This window comes from Rhinoderma darwinii, chromosome 6 (genome assembly GCF_050947455.1).
Source record: "Rhinoderma darwinii isolate aRhiDar2 chromosome 6, aRhiDar2.hap1, whole genome shotgun sequence".
NCBI lineage: Eukaryota > Metazoa > Chordata > Amphibia > Anura > Rhinodermatidae > Rhinoderma > Rhinoderma darwinii.
This window is the reverse complement of record NC_134692.1, coordinates 27,034,785-27,061,533: the sequence shown is the minus strand read 5'-3', so window position 1 is coordinate 27,061,533 and position 26,749 is coordinate 27,034,785. Positions and strand designations below refer to the sequence as shown.

At 39.5% G+C, this 26,749-nt stretch overlaps 1 protein-coding gene across 4 annotated transcripts in view; it reads left to right on the top strand.

Moving 5' to 3' along the window:
* Window positions 1-26,749, top strand: part of KCNH7 (potassium voltage-gated channel subfamily H member 7) — a 260,266-nt gene that overhangs the window by 214,295 nt on the left and 19,222 nt on the right. For 3 of the 4 annotated variants that reach the window (XM_075829370.1, XM_075829371.1, XM_075829368.1), the window contains 4 exons: window positions 6,531-6,783; window positions 8,327-8,532; window positions 10,010-10,106; window positions 16,935-17,186. In XM_075829370.1, coding sequence (XP_075685485.1) covers window positions 6,531-6,783; window positions 8,327-8,532; window positions 10,010-10,106; window positions 16,935-17,186 — 808 coding nt within the window. The remainder of the gene's footprint in view (window positions 1-6,530; window positions 6,784-8,326; window positions 8,533-10,009; window positions 10,107-16,934; window positions 17,187-26,749) is intronic. The other variant, XM_075829369.1, reaches the window with a different exon arrangement.

Genomic DNA, 26,749 nt, shown 5'->3' with positions numbered 1-26,749 from the left:
TGTTCCCAAGTGAACATACTTATATGAAGCCAGGAATAAACTTATTTTTCAAAGTAAAGCCGGGGACAGTTGAATTTTGGAACCTTCTTATAGCTCATGTCTGAAGTTGGCTGTTTTCTCAAGAGACAGTCCAAAAAATTATAAATCTGTTTGATCAGTTCAGTGCGGTGAACTTTCCTTATGTCTAGCAAGAGCTTAAGAATGTGGTTTCTGAATCAATGAGGCACTTAAAAATATTTTAGATGAGCGATTATGGTTACCATTAGAGTGAAGTGCAGAAACAGCGACATTCAGCTCAACTTTTTGGCATTCTATATTTCTCACTTATTGTGAAAGTTGATTAAATTTGGGATTTGTGTTGGGGAGGTTGCAATTGAATAGGCACCCTCAAACATACATTATTATGGTGAGAATCATTTGCTATACTAAACACACTGGGGCAATTTATTAGGACTGGCATTTCAGACTCATTTATTAAGAGGTGCACGTCTACTACAGCTATGAACTGGAATGGATTTGCTTTATAATAGTTTTTTGTTGGAAATTATAGCAATTTTATTGGATGGTGGTGACCCCTCTTGCTAAGCCCCATGTCCTAAAAACAATCAATATCTGACTATGAATTATTAGAGTCTGTAACTTATTTAAATATTAATATACACAAAATTTGTGTACGTTTTGACCTGGTAGAGCCAACCGGAATCCGTTGTGACCCCGGTTCTTAGTTCGAGTTAATTATTATTTGTCTTATTTGAGCTCAAATATATTAGACAACTTCTAACTGGCTACAATGGACAAATTTATACATTAAACATTTCAATATTGTCATCTAAAAACACTGACCTATTGATATTTCTGTTGTACTTCGATAACTGCATACGTTTTGAATCATTGTAACCCTGTGAAAGTAATTGATTTGCATTTATTGCTTATATTATTGTAAAAGCCCCAAAACTTTTTTTTTAAACATAAAAATGGGACTTGAAAATGGTAGGGACTATCAGATAAGCTAGATGTCCCGAGAGAGTCAGAGGGATCTCAAGACAAGCCCTGTCTGACTTTTCGCGGTGTAATCCATTTGGATTGTGCAGGACGATTGTGCACAAAGCAATCCTACAGTAGCAGTAGCCCTCCTGTCTAATAAAACAAGTATAACTGGCCCAGAGAACTGCATAGTCAGTCCTTTAGGGGTGTATGGGTTCCTGCTTTGTGAGAGGGGGCTGTTTAAACAGTCCTAAGATTCGGAATGGTTGGTTGGAGGTTTATGAGAACATGCAGACGCCTATAAGGTAATGTAATGTTATTACCTTGCCTCAGTATGTACAGAAATGCTTAAAGGAATCAGAGGGGATGTGCACTCTCCACTGATCCACTGTTAAAAATCGATCCAAAAACCATATTGTGTTGGTAAAGCAAGTACGGATATATTGTCTAATATGTGTTCAGGAAGGACTGCAGTAATGCATTTTTAATTCTGAACTCTTCCTGAAGGGCCACCTCTACCAAATCCATCCATTAGCTTTTCCAGGAATAATTGTTGGCTAGTAGATATGAATTTGACCCATGTTTGTAAAAATTGTTGATATATACAGGAGAAAAGATTGCTGTGCTTACCTGACCTGTCTCTCTGTGAGACAAAAGTCCCAAACTTTGCCCCCACTGGAGCGATTCTCAGAGGTGAGGAAATATGTGCAGTCAAGAATGTCTCTGGCAACCTTGGTATGAAATATGTATTTGCATAATACAAAGGGAATCAGATATTGGTCTTCAGGGGTGGACATATCATGTGTGTAGCTTGTCAGTTGCCAAGAGAAATTGGCACATTAGAAAGAATCTCTATGATGATGCCACACGATAAACAAACAGGGGACCCTACGTCTATGCCCTTCCATTTTGGTCTTTATACTGCTTTGAGTATTGGTCGTCTTTAAGCTGAGTTCACACAGAGTTTTTTGCAGGCAGAAAATTCTGCCTCAAAATTCCGTTTGGAATTTTGAGGCAGATTTTCATCTGCCAGCATGCCGTTTGCCGTGTTTTTCATGCCGTTTTTCGCTCATGCCCATTGACTGCCATGGGCAAAAACGCCACAAAATACACTTTCTCTGCCTCCCATTGATGTCAATGGGAGGTCAGAGGCGTAAACGCCCGAAAATAGGGCATGTCACTTCTTTTTACCGCGAGCAGTTTTTACCGCGAGCAGTAAAATAATGAGTCCGCCTCCCATTGAAATCAATGGGAGGCATTTTCGGCCATCTTTTGGTGCGTTTTCAGATGCGGTTTCTGCGTCAAAAACGTGTCAAAAAAAACTGTGTGAACAGGGCCCTATTAGGATTCTTGAAGTTTTAGATTATTTGGATATGGATGTTTGTCACTGCCTGCATATTAGCATGTATGAGAATTAGTTTAACCAGATATTGCTGATCTTGTATAGTTATCATTGAACACATATAAACATTGGAACAAGTCATGGCTAACTACATTATACAAAGTATGAAGAAAGGTATTTGCTATTAGATACAATTCAGTCTTGTACAGATGATTCCACCCACGCCTTTGCTTGAATTAGGTTAAGGATACCAATTTATAATGAAACTAATTTAATACAATTTGGTGACATGCTTGCAAAACCCTTGACAGGCCACAACGCACAAGACAACCACTGGGTGGCCAAAAATAGACACAAATAGCATAGACATCTCGTGACAGAGTATCGCAAAATTATGTTGTTTTTTATAGCTGGTCATCTCGCGCCACACATTTCCGGATATGTTGAAAAGAGGAAAAGTGAGGAAGGACACATCTGCACCTACTTGCCACAGCTGATGTATAACTGGGCCCAGAAGTGGCAGGGTCCATAAGGTCTGGCGACAGACATTAGTGTGAAACTTTGTTACTACTAAGCAGTCCCCACATTTACCAGTCCGTCTGGCTTCTTACCTTGTCACATAAAAATATCTCCTAAAAACCAGACACTTCATATCTCTCATATGGAATCAGATTAATACAAACCCCCTATTTACCTCTTCCTATAGTATTTATATTGTTAGTATGAGCTTACCTACATGGCTAGTAGTTGTCATGAAAACCTAAACTCTTTTCGGCCAAGTGCAAGGTCATTAAATTTACAATATGAAATAATATCCAGATGTTTGCCCAGATGCTTTAGAACATCCAGTTGAAAGCAAATATTTGATGACACTGATCAAGGGGGTACATACCATAGAGGCAACCCATGCATAGTAGTCCTTGTCCCTATTCAGTGGTTGGTGAGAACCTGCAAGGATGCTACAACATTAGCAAACTAGAAATAGAAAATGACCTGCAGTTGTGAAAATAGATGGAGGTACCAGGATCTCCTGTTCCAAGTGGTTAGGAGGGTGGTGGCGTCAAGCAGAACCTGAAAGAGGTCAAATTTTTATCTTTGCTATGGTGTCCCCGGTTTTCTATCTACGCTGCTGACCATGATATTGTGGGGTTTTCTGAAACTGGATTTGGCTAAGTGACTCAACAGAAATGACCCTAGAGAGGGGAAAATTAGATTGAGGGCTGACAAAATAGATATTTGAGGTGGCACTATGTGAATCCAATTATCAGCTGGAAGATGCTTTCTGTTGTATTATGTAAACCACTGATACTAAACCAGTAGAAGTAAAATGTTTTATATATCATTCAGATCTATACTGTATATATTATTCCTTTGTGGGTCACAATGCCCAAAATGCAACTTCATAAAATATGAAAACGCATCTTGTAAAATTCATGAATAGAGGGACTTTGTAAAACTTTAATTAAGTCTCCTTATGCAGCTTGTGCTGACTTACTACTGAATAGTCTTTAATGCATGTTCCTTTAAAATCAACATATGTCTCAACAGGAAAATGGTTATCAGGGTTAGACCACCAACAAGTGCGGATTCAGGCCTCCCTACTGTGGGAATAGAGACTCCAAATTAACTATAGAAAACACTGAGAACAAAGGAGTCATAAACTATTAGGATAATTTTGCCAATGGCATAGAAAAATAAACTTTATTAGGACAGTACAAATTACATACAATTTAAAAATAGACTACAAAATCCAAAACCTGTACACCTCCCAAGTGGCAAAGACGAACATAGAGGAAATACCTCTTATAAATGCAGCTCCGGGAAGAAAGAGATCATTAAATCAAACAAGCAAGGGCTCAGACAAACATATTGTCAGTTCAGTATGAACTCGGGAAGTCACTGAACCACAGGAATTATATGGGTTAGTAGCACCATAGGTTTTTACCTTATACCTTTTCTACTTACCTTTCCTCTTGTGGCTTTACTTGCTGGGAAGATATATCTTGCTTGATGTGGGCTTATGTAAGCAATTTGTCGTCATTTTTTGAATCCAGCATTTAATCATTTACCTACAATGCTACTATGAGTCTGGATGAATATATGACCCGATTTCACTTACATTTCATTTTCTGGCGTTTTGCCTTCACTTGATATTCAATCATACTGAACTGACAATATGTTTGTCTGAGCCCTTGCTTGTTTGATTTAATGATCTCTTTCTTCCCGGAGCTGCATTTATAAGAGGTATTTCCTCTATGTTCGTCTTTGCCACTTGGGAGGTGTACAGGTTTTGGATTTTGTAGTCTATTTTTAAATTGTATGTAATTTGTACTGTCCTAATAAAGTTTATTTTTCTATGCCATTGGCAAAATTATCCTAATAGTTTATGACTCCTTTGTTCTCAGTGTTTTCTATGTTCCTTTAAAAGCCTAAGTCCTATAAAAACCTAGACACGTTTTTTAGTTAACCCCAAAATCCTACACCCCCTCCCCCACATCACACACAGGGGGGGAGCCACTGGTGCACTAATCATACAGTGCATCAGTACTAACAGAACTCTCACTATAAGATCTGTTATGAAATTACGGCAAACATTAATGTAATAAAAATGTTCTAAAGTTGTTGGAGCTCCGAATGGGGGATGGGCTTATTTTAAGTTTTAAGATTTCTGTGTACACCCCTCGGTCTTTGCAATGTACAGCTGTTTTAGGTGTACCTGTATTACCTGGGACATGGAGGGAATAGTGTGGTCACTAGGTGTTTTCTGTTCATCACTTACAAGAGGGTTCAAAAATATAATTCTTTCACCAAGGAAAAACACTTTTTGGTTAGAACTGCAAGGAGAGTGATATGGAAAAAAAAAGTAATGTGTAGGGAAACAGCATTAACCCCTCAAGTTTCAGGTCTTGAGTGGAGTCAGCCTTTAGGGGTTTGAGTAGACTCTCACTCCTTTTTTTTTTTTTAGAAACATACAGGAAGTCCAGTCACGTAAATATATTCTACCTTGCAATCACTTTGTATATATATTTTGGATTAAACTACTAAATATGTATCTTGTATGCAGTTCATCAAGTCACCAATGGCATCGCTTGGTCCAGTCCACCCTGGAAATGTTAAGCTAGACATGATAAACATGAGAATGTTGAGTCTGTTTTCCAGATTGTTGGCCATTGTTTGCATTAGCGGATAGTCTGCCTTGTTGGATTATTTTTGGTCGATAATTGGTTATAATCATGTAAAGAAATGCTGAATACTTTTGGCTACAATGTTTCCAAAGCAGTGGTCAATAATGTTCAAAATACTGCTCCGTAGCAGAAAACACAACCGGTGGATGACAACCTCAGATCTCCATGCTTTTGTGGAGAACCAGAATGTCACCCACAGTGATAAGAAGAGCTTGTGGTGCATATCCATGTGCATTTCTGGTACTGGCTGCCAGGTAGAGCAAGATAGTGGACCCATCACTGGATTGTAGATGACTGTGTTTTTAGTTTTTTTTTTAATAGTGTGATATTAAAGTAGCAAGCAGACCACTGATACAGAGTTCTTTAATGTAAATGGGTTCTGACAATAATTTGTTCTCTATATATCAGCAACCAATGCACTTAAAGGGCTTCTCCGCTTTGTACAATCCCTACTTGTTAGAAGGGACTATTGACAATAAGCTAATCACAAAGTGTCCCTGCTGGGACCCCCAGTGATCAGCTGTAATTGCTGTGTAAACCTGGCAATAAGAGTTCCATTTTCATGCAGCGCCACCACAGGACAAACTAGGTGTTACACAGTGCCAATTCAAATCAATCGGTTGTCTGTGTAATACAGGACAGGTCCTCCAGACTGAGAGACCCTCTAGAGATAAGGGTCCTGGACATATTGAATTCTCTAATAGGCTACTTATGAAAATGGATTTTCTAAATTAGACAACCCCTTTAATATTTGTAGCAAATGATGTAACCATAATTATTATTATTTTGTGTAGTATAAACAGCGCCACTTATCACTTAAAAATTGTGCACCATATCCGTTTTCTAATTGTTGTTAATATCTGGAAATGTTTACCCGCTCACTTATGAATGTTATAATAGTTTTCTGATTGAGGAAAGACTTGTGTACTCCCAATTGTCCTGTTACTAGTTGTATCCTGACGTAGCATGTATTTCTGAACCATGAAGTTATTGCTATTATACATTTTATGTATTCGCAGGTACTCAAGGGATTTCCAGAATGCCTGCAAGCTGATATTTGTCTACATCTCAATCAAACATTGCTACAGAACTGCAAGGCGTTCACAGGAGCGAGTAAAGGATGTCTACGAGCTTTAGCTATGAAGTTTAAAACCACACATGCCCCCCCTGGAGATACTCTCGTTCACTGCGGAGATGTGCTCACAGCCTTGTACTTTTTGTCAAGGGGCTCTATTGAGATTCTCAAAGATGATATAGTGGTAGCAATTTTAGGTAAGATCTACTAGGTTTTGTGTAGCCCCAATAAAAACATAAGCATTATTAGTAGATTCCTGAGCAATGTGTCAAGGTTAAAGGAGTATTCCCATCTTATAAAGTGATGGCATATCACTAGGATATGCTATCACTTTATGATCATGGAGGTCTGACCTCTGGGACCCCCATCGATCCTGAGAATGAAGAGGTCACAGGACTGATTTAGCACTACATCCACTTCACTGTTTTCCACTGCTCATCGGCGCCCTGGCTATCCGCTGTGCAGAAAACTGCAGCATGGCCCCATTCAAGGGAATGGGACCAAATGCACTTCCCTGCACAGACGGGTTTCCAGAGTGTTGCTGTGCAGGGAAAACGGTAAGTGGATGCAGCGCTAAATCAGTCCTGTGGCCTCTTCATTCTCAGGATCGGTGGGATTCCTAGATGTTGGACCTCCACAAACATAAAATTATAGTATATCCTAACAAAATACCATCACTTTATAATATGGGAAAAACTATTTAACTGTAAAACGATCACGAGAAACATCATATATGTCCTTACTGTACTGATCCTATAGAGCACCATATCGATGCTACAGTTATTAAGTTTTACTGCCATACTTTTCTTTCTGCATGGTTGAAATAGGTGTGGGTAGTTACATTGTTGCCTACCAGAACTGCCTATTTGTATGGACTTAAAGTTTAAAAGGAGGTGGTTTACTACCCATAATGTCCATCTCAATGGTACATGACGTAGTTATTTGCAATCAACAAAGTTTCAAATACTGTATAGTGTCAATATTCAATGATCCATCACATCAATATTGGTCCAATGGTATAGAGGAGTTTTTAGGTAATCTATGTGGGTTTTATATTAGGGTTATATTATTGCACTTATCTTTATGCTGTGTCAAATGGAGTCTACCAGCTCACTTAGTGACCTAGTGGACATGCTTGATGACACATTGTTCACCCTCGTAGCCCAGTGGCCATCCCTATTGGTCCAGTGGTTTAGTGGAATTTCCTTGTAATCAGTTTTCCTTTTAAGCTGTGGACAATATGCTAATAAGGATCAATATGCCCCATAAAAGCTCTACCTGTCTGTAGAGCTTACATTTTTTTAATTCTATCAGCACAATTTAGAGGCAACAGTCCTGCTAATCTAGTGGCTCTTGGAAGGTACTGATCTCCTCATGGCAATTCAGCTGGTAGGAAGTCTTTAGGGAAATGCTACCTGGGAAAAAAATATGCAAATTAGCTTTCCTTTAGGAGCAAGAAAAGTGTCTCTCTAGTGTCATCTATAGGTAGGAAGCCTAGGTAATTCCCAATTCTTTCTAGAGCATTGAAACATGACTGGTTATCAGCCAAAGCAGGTATTTGATATTAGAGTTCCCTTATGGTGTTTTTCAATTTCCTGAACATTTTGTTATCTATGTATCCGTTTTATGACTGCCAACTATCTAAAGCACAGAGAAATTGAATGAATGGGTTGCATTGTCCCCCTTGAAATGAGGGTTTAATATGCTGTATTTTTAAAAGCCTTGTTTTTCTCATCTCAGGAAAGAATGATATTTTCGGAGAGATGGTTCACCTTTATGCGAAACCTGGAAAATCAAATGCTGATGTACGAGCTCTGACGTATTGTGACATGCACAAAATCCAAAGAGAAGACCTATTGGAAGTTTTGGATATGTATCCGGAATTTTCTGATCAATTTCTCACAAATCTAGAGTTGACTTTTAATTTAAGAGATGATAGCACAAAGGTTTGTATTGTGATTACAAGTATTCCTATTACTATAAGATTACTTTCAGTGATATTTCAGATATATCTCAGATTGCCATTGGATTCCCTTGTTTTGCCAGGAGAGTCTATTCATGCTCATCTTTGCCCCAAGCAAAACAGAGTCAGAGCAGCCATGCAACTGTGATGTTTGGTGATATTGTCAAATTAATAAAAAACCTGTGTAGTCAGATTATTATGGCTGATTATCTAACAAAGATGCAGAATTACATCCTGTCCTATAGTCAGAGTTGTCTATATAGCTTAGCCCTAAAATAATAAAAAGTCAATACAAGAGACAAGTCTAGGTTTACTGCAATCCTATCACTGTGGCCTTTGTAGCTTAGTTCTAAAGTGCTATGAAAGGGTTTGTCAAAGATTAGAAGCGTCTGCAAATTTTTCCAGAAACGGCGCCACTTCTGTTCAAGGGCTAGGTTTAGAATTGCAACTCAGTCCGATTCTTGTGAATGGTACTGCGTTTCGATAACAGAGATTAGGGGATTTTCTGGTTTGGACAACCCTTGCCTATGTGAAAGGGTCCCCTGCGCTGTTAGCGGTTGCATTCTCAGCTGTTATCGCCGAGGGAAGCGGCCGGTAACCATTAAGAATCTATAGAGGTGTTCCACAGGGGCATGGCTAGAGGGAGTGGCTAGTGAGGCCTTTTCTGCTAGATACTAGGGGGTGCCAACATACCATTCATGCTTGGCTAGGGTATTTAGCTCCATGAAGAAAATTTATTGAAAAATCCAGCACTTCATCCGGTGAGATTAAAAACATCTTCATTTATTTCAATACATTAAAGAATTTAGAAAATAACACATCCTAGGAATAAATTCATCTAAGATATTTAGATACAGGGCTAGGCCAGTGAACTAAATCTTTGCCCCAGGTGAGGGTAAGTCTATCCACGACTTTAGGGTTCTGAGTGAAGGACCCCCCGCCCTATTACAACCATTTGTTCTTATTGGACATATGATAAGAATTTGTCCAGACCTGTGTTTCTCAACGTTTCTAAGCCAAGTACTCCCCAGTCAAACCAATTACATCCAAGTTCCCCTAATGATATGATCATCCCCTGAGCTGCCTATTAACAGCATAGCATGAGGACAGTGCATACCCCCCCCCCCCCCCAGAGACATGGCATGTACCCCCTGGGGTGCACGTATTCAGAGTTAACCACACAGGGTACAACCTAGCATTTTGTAGTAGCATATGCCGTAGATCCCCCCCCCCCCCTTGCTATTCCACACTGACAGACTTTTAATGATCTAAAATGCACATTAAGGTGCTCTGAAATTTTCCACATAAGGACCAGCTAGGTTATTTTAAAGATAACCGTGTAATAAGCCATATGCTTATGTGACACATGCATACAATGAATTTATTGCTACCATAACATGCTTTTCTTCGATAAGTTAGCTGTATCTATGGGTCATAACCATGCATGTTTCATTAACCAGGCTGCGCTCCTAAGATCACAAGCAGATGTTGACTATGAAGAAGAGAACTGCAAACTTCGAAGAAGGAAATTGTCTTTTAAAGGAAAATCAGATGAAGGTAATTGTATTTACTGTATTTATTATTGGAGATGAATTTGTGTTCTGTCCTATGTCTATGGTATCTAATCCAATTATCATCCAGTTCTGGATTTATATTAATGTCCTGTGACTTACTGACTAGTAGCCATGTAGTGTTAAGGGGGTTTTACACTGGGCAATTATCGGGCAAACGATCGTTCATAGAACGCTCGTTGATGATAATTGCCCCATGTACAGTGAAGGAAATAAGTATTTGATCGCTTGCTGATTTTGTAAGTTTGCCCACTGTCAAAGACATGAACAGTCCAGAATTTTTAGGCTAGGTTAATTTTACCAGTGAGAGATAGATTATATTTTAAAAAAAACAGAAAATCACATTGTCAAAATTATATATATTTATTTGCATTGTGCATAGAGAAATAAGTATTTGATCCCTTTGGCAAACAAGACTTAATACTTGGTGGCAAAACCCTTGTTGGCAAGCACAGCAGTCAGACGTTTTTTGTAGTTGATGATGAGGTTTGCACACGTTAGATGGAATTTTGGCCCACTCCTCTTTGCAGATCATCTGTAAATCATTAAGATTTCGAGGCTGTCGCTTGGCAACTCGGATCTTCAGCTCCCTCCATAAGTTTTCGATGGGATTAAGGTCTGGAGACTGGCTAGGCCACTCCATGACCTTAATGTGCTTCTTTTTGAGCCACTCCTTAGTTGCCTTGGCTGTATGTTTTGGGTCATTGTCGTGCTGGAAGACCCAGCCACGAGCCATTTTTAATGTCCTGGTGGAGGGAAGGAGGTTGTCACTCAGGATTTGACGGTACATGGCTCCAACCATTCTCCCATTGATGCAGTGAAGTAGTTCTGTGCCCTTAGCAGAGCAACACCCCCAAAACATAATGTTTCCACCTCCATGCTTGACAGTGGGGACGGTGTTCTTTGGCTCATAGGCAGCATTTCTCTTCCTCCAAACACGGCGAGTTGAGTTAATGCCAAAGAGCTCAATTTTAGTCTCATCTGACCACAGCACCTTCTCCCAATCACTCTCAGAATCATCCAGATGTTCATTTGCAAACTTCAGATGGGCCTGTACATGTGGCTTCTTCAGCAGGGAGACCTTGCGGGCACTGCAGGATTTTAATCCATTACGGCATAATGTGTTACCAATCGTTTTCTTGGTGACTGTGGTCCCAGCTGCCTTGAGATCATTAACAAGTTCCCCCATGTAGTGTTCGGCTGAGCTCTCACCTTCCTCAGGATCAAGGATACCCCACGAGGTGAGATTTTGCATGGAGTCCCAGATCGATGTCGATTGACAGTCATTTTGTATGTCTTCCATTTTCTTACTATTGCACCAACAGTTGTCTCCTTCTCACCCAGCGGCTTACTTATGGTTTTGTAGCCCATTCCAGCCTTGTGCAGGTCTATGATCTTGTCCCTGACATCCTTAGAAAGCTCTTTGGTCTTGCCCATGTTGTAGAGGTTAGAGTCAGACTGATTAATTGAGACTGTGGACAAGAGTCTTTTATACAGGAGACCATTTAAGACAGCTGTCTTTAATGCAGGCACCAAGTTGATTTGGAGCGTGTAACTGGTCTGGAGGAGGCTGAACTCTTAATGGTTGGTAGGGGATCAAATACTTATTTCTCTGTGCACAATGCAAATAAATATATATAATTTTGACTATGTGATGTTCTTTTTTTTTTAAATATATATAATCTATCTCTCACTGGTAAAATTAACCTAGCCTAAAAATTCTAGACTGTTCATGTCTTTGACAGTGGGCAAACTTACAAAATCAGCAAGGGATCAAATACTTATTTCCTTCACTGTATACAGGGCAGCGATCAGCATATGAACGAGAAAACGCTCGTTCATCTGCTGAATGTATCTGTGTAACCAGGGAGACGCGCTGCCGACATTATAATAATGTATGGGGACGAGCGATCGGAGTAACGAACGCTCGTCCCCATACGTAGCTCCTTGTGACAGGAGCAAACGAGCGACGATCAACGAGCTGTCTCATTGATCAGCGCTTGCTGCACTGGCCAAAATTGGCTGGTGTAATAGGGCCTTTACTATTCAGGCATTGATAAGGTCTAGGAGACCAAAATCACATTGACTATTGTGCCCTATAGTCTGAGGTTGACTGCAACATTTGCCAGCAGTTTGACTCCAATAGAAATTCATATAAATGTCTCTTAGTATCTCCATAGACTTATTCTATTGGAAAGTCACTCAAGAATAATAATAATATAAGACTAGATCCTGCTGATTATTCCCAAGGTCAAGTATCTGTTAAACTTCTAATATCGCCACCATTGGCACAGTTTGGCTGATCAGACGAGATCTAGACCTTTAGCTCCTCAGGGTGACTTGTCATGTCTACATTGGTCAAACGTTACTTAAGACCTTAAAAAATAATTAAGAGGAGGTTCCTTTCTGATAATTTTGGCTTCCGTCTCTATATAAATACTTTTTTTGTATGGAAAAGCTCTTGAATGCTTTTGATAGAAAGAGAATATGTGAATGTGGACTTTACTCCATGTGAAAATTTGCCATGCTTTCAAAGTTGAGGGGATTGTCAGGCAATGATCACAACCCTATGCCCTGGTGCTGACAAAAACTCTTTCAAGCCATTAGACACTGTAGCACTAGTTACTAGTATCCACCTAGATAGAAAAAAGGCTAAAGTGTTTTGGTAATGCTTATGCATTATATACAGGGCTACATTTACTGGTAGGCAGAGTAGGCATGTGTATATATGTGTCCAGGGAAGGGCACCTGCTAGAGGGAAATGTGCCTTTGAATACACATCTGAGCTTTAAGTGTATTCATATAATAATTAGAAAGCTCATCGTGCTGTACCAGTCTACCAGGGAGGGACAGGGTAAGGTTGATGATATTTACCTAATGTTGTGAGAGGGTATCGCAATATTCTGCTGCACAGATGATCCACAGGAGAGAAGGTACTAGTCTTAGAGGTCAAGATATATAAGGTTTAGGGATGATCTTTTTGTGTAACTTTTCTGCAAAAGTTACAACCTGGCATGTGCGAAATTCTCAAATGTCCACCGTCCTGGGAATTGTGAAAGTAGCTTATTCTAGTAAATATGTGTGTATAGTAATATGCATTTCAACTGCATATAGAGAAGACTGTGGAAGCATTACAGGATCTTTGAAATCAGTCTGTGCTCGGGACCTGTGGTGTATAGAGTATGGAGGATCATAGCTTAGGGAAGTATATTGCAGCTTATGGAATGTATTATTTATTTTCTTGTAAGTCACACAATACTGTAAGTAAATGTTAGCCTTATAACACCATGTCATTTTTAGATCCAAAATTTTGTTCTGATTAATTCTATAATATGTCCTAATATCAGTCAGAGTTACAAATCGCTGACGTAGACATATAGTAAAATAAGATTCTAGCTGCCTGCACCTGCCACTAGAGGGAGCTTAGGAGCTTACTGCATACAGTATTATTAATATCAATGTATAAATGTAGTTGATCCCTCTAGTGGCGGGTGCAGGCAGCCATAATTGCATCATTTTACTATATGTGTCTATGCAGAGGATTTGCAGCTCTGTATCAGAAAAATTTAGCTCTGGTCGCCTCTTGCAAAAGTTGACCAAATGTAAAGGTTTTACTGTACTGCACCTTGACTATTTAGTAACTGGAATATAAATTGCACTTGTAAATTTGATGTTAAGGAGAAAATTAAAGCTAAAGACGTAACTGGTTGGGAATACAGTAATAAAAGCAAATCTATTCTAGTCCAGACCAGTCCAGAGACCTCATTATCTATTACCATTCTGCACACGGTGCAACACTCTCTTGGCAGGTAAATTGTGTCCACTGGTGCTTAAAACCAGGATCCCTGCACATGTTGTGTCACTCCTCATAATCTTTTCCTCTTTTGACGAGGCTGAGAAAAGTGATTAATTAACGTCTTGCTAGGTTCTTTTGCTAACCTTTCCCTAGCAAATATAATGATAGGTTTTAGATAGATTTCAGGTGGCATAGCCTGAAGGGTTTGTGTCCGCCGGTAAAAGCCAAGAATGTATATTAAGATGGGATGAGAATGAGGCCCCTGCAGGTAATTAGCAGCAGAAGATAATTGGCGTGTCTTATGGAACGGATCTGTTGCTATCTTCCACTAAAGGGATGGCCCTATTATGGCAGAACATCCAGACCCACGGCGATCAGCTCTTTGCCAGGGCAGCTTCAATCTGATATGGCATTGTCTAATTTTTTACGGCCTCTTTGATATGTGCAGTCCTTTCACCAATGTTCATAAGAAGAGCATGAGTTGTACTAATAATTCCATTTTATTTTTGTATACTTTCTAGCGGTTTTTACAGGCCAACCTTTATTACATTACTGAATAAGAATATTGTCTTTTCCTGACCTGTCAATTTATTTTAAAGTTTTACATTTCCATAGATATTGATAGGTTCTGCAATCATGAATATTGGATCCCCTTCCTATTAACTATCTAGGCCTCATCTTTTACGTTAATCTGCATTCACTACTCTCAGTTTTTTACTTTCTACCATCAACCAGTTACATCCCCATCTTCAGATGTACCAACACATCCAAGAGCCATCCTCTCCAAGCTGTCCTGCATGCTCCATCTCAAGACATCTCAATGTTTAACATATATTTGGGCATCTGTGGAGATCGCAATCGTCCGACCACCATTGATAAGAATGTCTTTTAGTAATGTAATTTGTTGGAATACTCCTTTAAGTTGCTCATGACTCATGTTCTACCCTGTTCCTTATTTTTTCTTCTGTTTTACTATTTATATGCTAGCAGTTTGTTGAAATGATAACATATGGTCTTCAGCTAAAGAAGAGATTCATCTTGGGTTTGTGCAAAATGTTAGATTTTTTTTGTTAGATGATGTTAAAAATATCAGGAACAAATAACACAAATTTTAGTCATATTTGGAACAGATACTGGTTTAATCATACAGAATTAAAGTAGAAAATGTGCATTACAAAAATGTATTATGAATGCAAATGGATATCTGGCATATGGAGGAAACCGCTGCTACCTGCTACCTGTTCTAGCTAGGAGTAGCAATATCCTGCCAAATGGTACTGCATCACATTAGCACACTGCCACCCGGAGGCTGAAAAATACACAGGGTCACATGTATAAAATTTAGTTTTTTGCATAATTTTCTTAATGGATCAATAACAATGGTAGTATCAATGTGTCTGACAGGTTTTGGCTTATTTATAAATGGTAACTACCAGTGCCGGCCTTAGGTTGGATGGCGCCCTGTGCGGGACTCTATTGCTGCCCTCCACAAACCAAATATTAACCACATATATAGACACACATATATTGGAACATATTAACTGTACATGCATAAAGGGACATATTTAGACAAACAGGCAAATATATATATATACACACACATTCTGGAATATATACATACATAAAGGTAAATAAGTAGACATACAGACACATATATATACACACACACACAAATACATGGGCAGGAACATATACAAATACATAAAAGGCACATATATACAAGCACAAAGACACATTCACATTCACATGCAATAAATAAATAAAGAATACAAAAATGTATATATATATATATATATATATATATATATACATTTTTGTATTCTTTATTTATTTATTGCAGTGCACATCCAAACTGGAGATACACTTAAAAATATTATTTCCATGACCTTATTGCCATAAATTTGTTAAGGCTTTATAGAGTTTTAAAATGTGTTGTTTCCCTTAAGGGGTAGTATAGTATATAGGGGGCAGCACAGATATCTTCATTTTATTTGTTCTACTTTAATACTAAACACGCACACTTCCAAAGATACATAAATACACATGCAGTCATATATACATACTGGAACATATACACATACTAACATGAAGATATATACACACATGCACATATATACAAACATACTGGAACATATACACATACAGACTTCTATACACACACATAGGCACTTACCATCACCTCTTGCTGACAGCCTCACAAGTTTCTTGCAGGACGGGCTGTGGGCAGGAGCTTCCTTTCATCTCTGTCTCGGCTCTTGTTTACTCGGTGCGTGTAACTAAGAGCAGAGGACAGAACAGAGGCAGAGCCCAGTGGTGTCCCCTACATGCTGGGAAAGTGTAGCACCCTGTGCACTTAAACAAGTTGTACACCCCTAAGGCCGGCCCTGGTATCTACAATGCACTGCATTTATATTTCATATCCAAAGTAAAGTGCAAGGAGCCAGGTTGTATGCTACACACAGTAAGCACTAAAATAGCTTTGGGGGATTAAAGGAACACTCCAAGAAAACTGATACAGTGCCTAATGTAGGGCCTGCGGGGGCGGTGCACGACTAAGACCTACAAAGAACACTAAATAGAGAAATCATGCACAGCCCCATTGGGCCTTTCACTAAGTATAAAACAATGTATCTGTTTTTCCTGGAGTGTTCCTTTAAAAACAACCCATCGATGATGTCATTAATGTATGTTTTCCAAATTTCAACCAATATAGCGCAGCCTGGGCAAAAAGCTCTCCATGTAAATGTGCCACTTGATCAGGGGATGGTATGTAAACAAGTAAATCTCACCAGATTGGACAGTACCCAACAGTAACCCAATCTCTATAATACCGTCAGACCCTCACCCAATTTCTAATATCAGTGAAAGTTGGATTGGAGAGGTTAGAGCTGAATTGGTTTCCAATGTATTCCAATGACCAGTATAACTTAGACACCTCAATGAAACCTTGGGTCAGATGCAGGCTCAGTATATACATGAAACAGATATATTCACGGTTCATCTGCTTTCTTTCTGTAGATGACAACAGTCAAGATGGTTCAGGCAATTCAATGGATAATATCAGAAATTATTCCTATAACAAGACAAATGCAGATAAAAGGAGAAGCGGATCATCGTCATTAGCCTCTTCCATTAATGAGCAGAAGCCACTGTTTGCAGAACTTGGTGGCTTTAACTCGACTTTCTCAAAACCTTCAGCGCCTCAGTTTGAAGAAGCTGTGTGCCCTTCTGATAAGATAACCCTTACAAAAAGAAGTGCATCTTACAGAGGTGAGAAATATTTACATATATGGAATATATATATAGGTGTGTGTGTGTGTGTGTGTGTGTGTGTGTGTGTGTGTGTGTGTGTGTGTATGTATATATATATATATATATATATATATATATATACACATCTTACAATACAATAATAGTTTATAATGTGTCTTCTGTGTATAAGCAAAATATAAGCTGGGCTAGGACTGTTCTATAATACTGTGCAGTGGTTATCTGTGTCTGGCCAGGGCCGAATTAAGGTTAGCCCCTCTCGGACCGGGACCCCACCAACATGATATAGGAAAGTTGGCCAAGCATGCCCTTCTGTACTGAAGTCTATGGGAGTAATGGAAGAATCTCTTACACTTCAAAATAGAGAGCCACATGCATGCATGGCCACCTCTTTACCTTTTTTTTGCTACATAGGACTGCTGAACGACCATACGAGAGGGTGTGCCCTCACTAGAATCCGGCCCTGTGTCTAGCAGTTTTATTCTTGACTTCATGATCCTCTTGTAGCTGTGTCCATGAAGTAGCTACGTTACAGCAGACATTATTAGTGCCTATGGAGGAATCATTTAGTCACAGTGTCACCCAGGATTCATAGAAATGCATAGACCTTGCTCTCCCCTCCTCTACTTGCTCTCTCCTTTCCCTCCGCCCCTGTATTCAAAAAGTAAATACCCCTCAATATACATCAGTATGAGATCAGGGGTAATTTTTCTCTATAACTAAACAGATTTGCCATTCAAGTGTCTGAGTGACAACTACTGTGGGAGCTATAATAATGGTCGTTTTGGTTGTCACTCTTCTCTCCAAAAAAAGTGTGAAACAACTCAAGAACTGGTGTTGCTTCTATTTAATTTGCTCTTCAAAGTGTAGGGCTTAGGGTATAAGCTGTGTTTATGACATCATAGGTCTTCTGCTCCAGACAGCATACAAGCTTTAAAGGCTTGACAATGGCAGCCCTGTCCATATGACCTGTAAGGCACATGGATGTCCTCGAGGGGGGTTCCCCGCTTGGGATCCCCCTCTATGAGCGAGAATGGAGAGTTGTTATCTAAGAGTGAGCAGTGTGTAATCCGCTGGAGGAGAAATGTATGGGCAGACGTGGCTTCACCCGTCAATAACCGCTAAACTCTGAGGGTTAGAGAAACCGGACCGGTGATGATCGACTGCCGGCTTTGTGGTTATTTATTTTCATGAGTCAACCTTTTTAAAGGTGTTTTCCTGCAATACAGCTTGATAACCTATCCTTAGGATAAACCACCAATATTTAATCACTGGGGGCCCGACCTCTGTGACCCCCACCGATCAGCAGAACAAAGGGGTCTCCTAAGGAGGTCAGACCCCCACGAATTACACATTAATGGCCTATTCTATGGATAGACCATCGATGTATATTCCCAGAATACCCCATTAAACAACAGCCTATGTTCTGCTGATTCAGTTGCCCTGTGAACTTATTTGATCCTTCCTTTTGGTAAAGGGAAGGGTTCTTTTTATTAGAATGTATTTTTGAGAATTGCCATTTATGCAATTTTTTATCTATAACTTTAGGTTTTTAAAGGTATAGAACATGCAATAAATAACCGTGTCTTTTCAATATTGAAACACATGTTTTTGATCATTATTTATTTGACTATATTCTTATTACATGGGGCAGGTTTTGGGGAGCAGGACAAGATTTCTCTCTCTCTTTGAAAAGCTTCTTTTTCCAAGCTTGTCATGAGCGACTTTTCCAACTGAAAGATTTAATTCCACGGACTTATTTAGGATGAAGTTTTGCGTCCCTGCAGCCATAGCAACTCTTACCAAGGCAACCCACTGCAGAATTTAGTCTGTGCTAAATTTAGAAAGTCTGCAAAAAAAAGTCTACATTTTCATCAAGTCTGTGCATGATCCAAATCTGTCTTTTTGGAATATGCGGAATGTTTTATTTATGTTTTGCTTTTTTATTTAAAAGTAAAACGACGGCTGGACAGATAACATAAATCCAAGACCTGATAATAGCGAAATAATTCAATAAAGCTTAACATAGGCGACTTTTATTGAAATACGACGAGGATTTATTTTTGTCTGTAGTCTCTTAGCAAATTTTATGCCTCTAGTCTAATGTTATCGATTGCTTTATATAGTAAAGGAATCCAATTACAGCAAGTCTGACGTTCTTATCAGATTTATAATTATTTTATTCCTTCAGTAGCTTCTAAGCACAAAGAGAAAACAATTTCTTATTGGTAAAAATGTGTCTCTCGTGACTTAATAACAGCGTGCTCAGGGAATCGTATAATAACCGATGAAAACATTATTATTCTTATCAAGTCTAGACATATAGATCCGAGACAAGGAGAGATTTCTCCTCCTTGTTTCATCAAACAATTCCTGGAAAATATGTCATACAATAGATGTAAATTGCATGAGACAGATTATATGCCACTTATATATCTCACAACGGTGTCACTTAATATAAAAGTAATTGTGAGTCATGGTGCAATATTCATGTTAAAGCCATCCCGACATGCAGTAGTTTCTGCTTTTAAGGGGATTATATGGTCTGGGTATATATATATATATATATATATATATATATATATATATATATATATATATATATATATGTATGTAAGAGGCAGTCTGGACGAAAAAAAAGTGTGAAGTATTAAAGTATGGTTTGACATTTAATAAAAAAAAAAAAATCGGTCTATCTATAGTGTTTTATTACCCATAGGCACAGCTCTACAAGAAGCCAAATACATAGTTGTAATTATGCTTTAATACATTACTGAGTTTCAGGTCTCTTTTCAGCTAGTGGATTATACATGTTGCACCTGTCTCCATCTGTATTATAGCTTTGCACACAGAAAATAATGGGGTACAATGATAAATAACGTGCATAAAGTTTCCATAATTTCCATAGCATTATATTTCTAAAAATCCTTATAGGAAGAGTTCCTTTTAGTTGCAGGAGAAATCCAATAATAAATTAAAGGGAATTTAAGTTTTCCCATGAATGTCCTCTGACTTTCTGTATCTCACAAAGACTTCAATGGAGAGAAGCAGAATATGTGTGGCCACTTCTCTGCCGGAGATGGGGACAGGGCATCCCTGTCTAATGGTTGGATCCCTACATATCAGGCATTGATGACATATACAATCAATATACACCCCTTTAAAGAGATGTAATCGTGTTTTTACTGAATAGGACCTGTCACCTCTCCTGACATGTCTGTTTTGGGAAATAATTGTATTCCCCATTAAATAAAAATTCCAAAACACTTTTTCTTAAAGCTCTACGTTGTGCCGTTCCTCTGTTATTGCTCCTAGAAATGTATGAATAAATTGACAACTGGGGGTAACAAGCTGGGGGTATGTCCCTACACAGACTGACAGTGTCCAATCAGTGCTGACAGAGTGAGACTGTAGGGACACGCCCTATTGACAAGGGGAATGGTAACACATCCAGTTGTCAAGTTATTCATACAGTTCTAGGAGGAATAACAGAGGGATGGCACAGCGCAGAGTCATAAGAAAAGATGATCCCGAATTTTTATTCTATAGGGAATACAAGTAATAACTTTAATAGACATGTCAGGAGAGGTGACAGGACCTCTTTAAATTACACAGGATTTAGAGACTCTATGAGGAAACATTCCACAGAGGCATGTTCATGTATAGCTGCTGTGTGCCCTGGGAACGTTCGAGGACTAGCGCTTTTACACCCTTTGAGATTATCAGAGCTCCTCTCTTATCCAGCCAAAGAAGACCCCTGGGGGCTAAACCATTGGCCTCTCTTTGCAGACTGATGTTGCTCTGTGTACAGATATCGCTGGGACCTGACTTGATTTCTCTATAGTCTTTACCGGTTTAGGCTTGAACAGAAAATCTAATGATCTGATCTGTAACAATGGTAATAGCCAAGAAGCTGTAACCCTACACGCTGACAGGTTGGAAAGGATCGCTCTTTCCATTAGCGTGATAAACACACCTGACAATCACCCGGAGACCTAGCAGTACATAATACGGAGGATCTGGCTGTAAGTACGCAATGCAGAAAGACACTTGAATCGAAAAAATTTTGATTAAAAAATAAAATAAAAAATTATTTCTGTAGATATAAGATGACATCAAAGGAATCAGTTCCTGCATGTATCTGGCATCCAGCCTGCTCCAGATACTAACTGAGGACTTCAGGACACAAGAAGAAGCCTATACTATATAATAGGGTAAATTGGAGGATCCCCAGGGCACCAGTCGTGTTAGCTGGGGCAAAGATCTACATGGTGGTAGTACTATCCTCTGGTTTACGTGTTCTCTTTTCAGCTAATTTTGCTATATACGAGTCACATTTCTGCCTATCCGACCAGCTTTGCAATATGTTTGAATAGCAGGGCGATGGTTAATAAAGGGGCATACATTTCATGTGGGATCATATAGTTACATACATAGTTACATAGTTTGTACGGTTGAAAAAAGACACATGTCCATCAAGTTCAACCAAGGGATGGGAAAGGGGAAGTGGGATCGGAAAGGGGAAGTAAAAAATTTCTACACATAGGAGCTAATATTTTTTGTTCTAGGAAATTATCTAAGCCTTTATTAAAGCCATCTCCTGTCCCTGCTGTGACGGCTCCTGCGGTGACTATTCCATAGATTCACAGTTCTTACAGACAGTAAAGGAGACTTGTCGCCTCTGCAGGTTGAACCTTTCTTTTTCCAGTCGGAGGGAGTGCCCCCTTGTTTTTTAAGGGGGTTTTACATGGAACAGAATTTCACCATATTTTTTGTATGTGCCATTCATATATTTATATAAATTACTCATGTCCCCCGCTTAGTCGTCTTTTTTCAAGGCTAAATAGGTTTAGTTCTTTTAATGTTTCCTCATAACTTAGATTCTCCATGCCCCTTATTAGCTTCGTTGCTCTTCTTTGTATTTTTCCAACTCCAGGGCATCCTTTCTATGAACTGGAGCCCAGAACTGAACTGCATATTCTAGATGAGGCCTCACTAATGCTTTGTAAAGTGGTAATATTACATCCCTGTCCCAGGAGTCCATGCCTCTTTTAATACACAACAATATCTTGCTGGCCCTTGAAGCAGCTGATTGACACTGCATGCTGTTATTTAGTTTATGATTTACAAGTACACCCAGATCCTTCTCAACAAGTGACTCCCCCAGTGTATCTCCCCCTAGGACATATGATGCCTGCAGATAGGTTGGTACCCAGATGCATAACTTTACATTTATCTACATTAAACTTCATTTGCCAAGTGGACGCCCAAACACTCCGCTTGCAATTCATGAACATCTTCCATAGACTGAACTATATTGCATAGCTTGGTGTTATCTGCAAAAATAGAAATAGTGCTATTAATCCCATCCTCTATATCATTAATAAATAAGTTGAATAATAGTGGTCCCAGCACTGAACCCTGGGGTACACCACTTATAACCGGGGACCATTCTGAGTTGGAATCATTTACCACAACTCTCTGGATACGGTCCTTGAGCCAATTCTCAATCCAATTACAAACTATACTTTCTAAACCTATAATCCTTAATTTACCCATTAGACGTCTATGAGGGACAGTGTCAAATGCCTGTGCAAAGTCCAAAAACACTATATCCACAGTGGCCCCTCTGTCTAGACTTCTGCTCACCTCTTCATAAAAACAGATTAGGTTAGTTTGACAACTTCTGTCCTTAGTAAAACCGTGCTGGCTGTCACTTATAATACTATTTATTGTCACATAATTCTGTATATAGTCCCTCAATAGCCCCTCAAACATTTTTCCCACAATAGATGTTAAGCTTACTGGTCTATAACTACCCGGGGAAGACCTAGGGCCCTATTTGAAAATAGGCACCACATTTGCCCTGCGCCAGTCCCTTGGCACTATACCAGTCACTAGAGAATCTCTAAATATTATGAAGAGGGGGACAGAAATAACTGAACTAAGCTACTTAAGAACTCTAGGGTGTAACACATCTGGTCCCGGGGCCTTGTGTACGTTTATTTTATTTAATTTAGCTTGCACCATATCTACATTCATCCAATTCAGTATATTAACTGATATATTAACAGCACTGGCACCAGCTACATCAGCTGCTCTTTCTTCTGTTGTATATACAGAACTGAGGAACCCATTTAGTAACTCTGCCTTCGCTTGATCCCCTGTGACCAACTCCCCATTACCACTAACTAGGGGTCCCACATGTTCAGATCTTGGCTTTTTTGCATTTATATACTTGAAGATTTTTTGGGGATTTGTTTTACTTTCCTTGGCCACTTGCCTTTCATTTTGTATTTTTGCTGATTTTATTACCTTTTTTACAGATTTTATTAAGCTCTTTATATTTTACAAAGGCTACAGATGTACCCTCAGATTTGTATTTTTCAAATGCCCTTTTTTGTCATGTATTGCCCTTTTTAAAGAAGGTGTAAACCATGTGGGGTTTAATTTTAGTCGTTTATACTTGTTACCTATAGGAATACATTTTGCACTGTAATCACCAAAAGTAGATTTTAAAATCTCCCATTTATCATTTGTACCATTATTTCCCAGTCTACAGGGTGGGCCATTTATATGGATACACCTAAATAAAATGTGAATGGTTGGTGATATTAACTTCCTGTTTGTTTCACATTAGTATATGGGAGGGGGGAAACTTTTCAAGCTGGGTGTTGACCATTATGGCCATTTTGAAGTCGGCCATTTTGTAACCAACTTTAGTTTTTTCAATGGGAAGAGGGTCATGTGACACATCAAACTTATCGAGAATTTCACAAGAAAAACAATGGTGTGCTTGGTTTTAACGTTACTTTATTCTTTCATGAGTTATTTACAAGTTTCTGACCACTTATAAAATGTGTTTAAAGTGCTGCCCATTGTGTTGGATTGTCAATGCAACCCTCTTCTCCCACTCTTCACACACTGATAGCAACACCGCAGAAGAAATGCCTCCCGATCTGACCCCCTTAGACTTTTATCTTTGTGGTCATCTGAAGGCAATTGTCTATGCTGTGAAGATACGAGATGTGCAGCAACTGAAACTACGGATACTGGAAGCCTGTGCTAGCATTTCTTCTGCGGTGTTGCTATCAGTGTGTGAAGAGTGGGAGAAGAGGGTTGCATTGACAATCCAACACAATGGGCAGCACTTTGAACACATTTTATAAGTGGTCAGAAACTTGTAAATAACTCATGAAAGAATAAAGTAGCGTTAAAACCAAGCACACCATTGTTTTTCTTGTGAAATTCTCGATAAGTTTGATGTGTCACATGACCCTCTTCCCATTGAAAAAACTAAAGTTGGACACAAAATGTCCGACTTCAAAATGGCCGCCATGGTCAACACCCAGCTTGAAAAGTTTCCCCCCTCCCATATACTAATGTGCCACAAACAGGAAGTTAATATCACCAACCATTCCCATTTTATTTAGGTGTATCCATATAAATGGCCCACCCTGTATATCTTGAATTGCACCCCTTATCCTGGGGAAATTGGCCTTCTTAAAATTAAGTGTTTTTGCACTCCCAGTGTGTGTTTGTTTTTTACAGTATAGGTAAAATATAACTATATTATGATCACTGTTACTGAGGTTTTCACGAACATTGACATTCCCAACAAGCTCTGCATTATTAGAAATGACCAGATCCAACAGAGCTTCACCTCTAGTCGGGTCTTCCACAAACTGGCCCATAAAATTTTCCTGCAACAGGTTGAGGAAATGTCTCCCCTTTGCAGTTGAAGCCGAACCATGACACCAATTAATATTCCGGTAATTAAAATCTGCCATTATCTCTACAGTACCCCCCTGTGCAGATCGCTCCATCTGTTTATATAGCTGACTTTCCATCTCCTCAGTTATATTGGGGGGTCTATAGATTACACCAAAAGTAATTTTTTTCAGTGTTTACCTCCCTTTGTAATTCCACCCACAAGGTTTCAACCTCCTCACAGTCTTCACCCTCTAATGTCTCATTCACACTCGCCTTCATATCACTTCTCACATACAGACATACACCACCACCTTTCCTATTCACCGTCTTTCCGAAACAGTGTACCCTGTAGATTTACAGCCCAGTCATGAGAAGAGTCCGGCCATGTTTCAGCAACACCAACTATATCTATATTTTCTTCCAGTATCAAGGCCTCCAGCTCCCCCATTTTGCTTGCTAGACTTCTTGCATTTGTGAACATACACTTTAACTTGCCTTTAAACGTTTCACTTTCAGTATCAGAAATGTGATTATTTGACATTTGGGCATTTTTATTTTCACTGCTGTTTTGTAATGAAAGGATCTCCTTATCTTGTTGCCTAGTCCTCTCCCCACAGTCTGCTTCTTTCCCCACCAATATAGTCTGACCCCTCTCTAACCTAACTACACCTTTATTTTCTACATTGGCCTCCCTCCTCAGCCCTAGTTTAAATACTCCACCGCCCCAGCTAGAATTCTCTCTCCCAGCACAGCGGACCCCCTTCTATTTAGGCGCAAATCATCTGCAGAATACAGTTTGTACCCCAATGAAAAGTCAGCCCAATGCTCTAGGAACCCAAAGCCTTCTCCTCTACACCAAGACTTCAGCCATGCATTTAACTCCCTGAGCTCCCGCTGTCTTTCCTGTGATGCGCATGGCACATGCAGTATTCCTGAGAATACTACCTTGGATGTCCTTCCCTTCAGTTTGTAGCCTAGTTCTTTAAATTTATTCTTAAGGCTCCTCCACCTACCATTTATTCTGTCGTTGGTACCTTCATGGACCACAACAGCTGGATCATCACCAGCCCCTCCCAGCAATTTGTCCACCCGTTCCACCACATGCCGAACCCTGGCACCAGGGAGACAGCAAACCATTCGGTTGAGGCGGTCTTGGCGACAAATTATTCTATCCGTCTTCCTGATTATAGAATCCCCTACAACTATCAATTGTCTTGCCTTACCTGCATTACCATCCCGCCGACTACTAGCTGGGCTGCCATTTCTGAAACCGACACCCTCGCATCATCACCCAACTTGGCAATTTTGCTTGGAATGTCAGAAACCGGATCGACCTTCCTTTTCTTTGACCCCTTTCTACTGCCCCTAACTACATTAACCCAGCTACTTGCCTGATCCTGCGCACTCATGTCTTCACCCTCCAGTTCTACCCCACTAACTGCATGCTCCGTCAGCAGCATGCTCCGCTCAAGATTGTCTATCGCCCTCAGTGTTGCATTCTGCTCCTCCAGATCTCTAATGCGAGCTTCCAGGTGACCAACATGCTCACATCTGCCACAGAGATATTCACCCTGGAACTCCGGCTCCAGTCGTGTATACATATGGCAAACTGTGCACTGAAGAAAACCTCCAATCTTGCTATCCATTATCCCAGTTACAACAAAACAGTGAACAATTGTCAAAGTAAAAGAAAAGAAGAGTATGTTCATGGTCTTTAACTCCTCTTTTTAACTCTGGTTTTATAACTCTACTTATATCGCAAGGCACTCAATTCACCAAGCTGAGACAGAGCCAAGCTCAAACTGAGTTCAGCAGTCTAATTTATATCACCATTAACCCCTCCCCCTAGT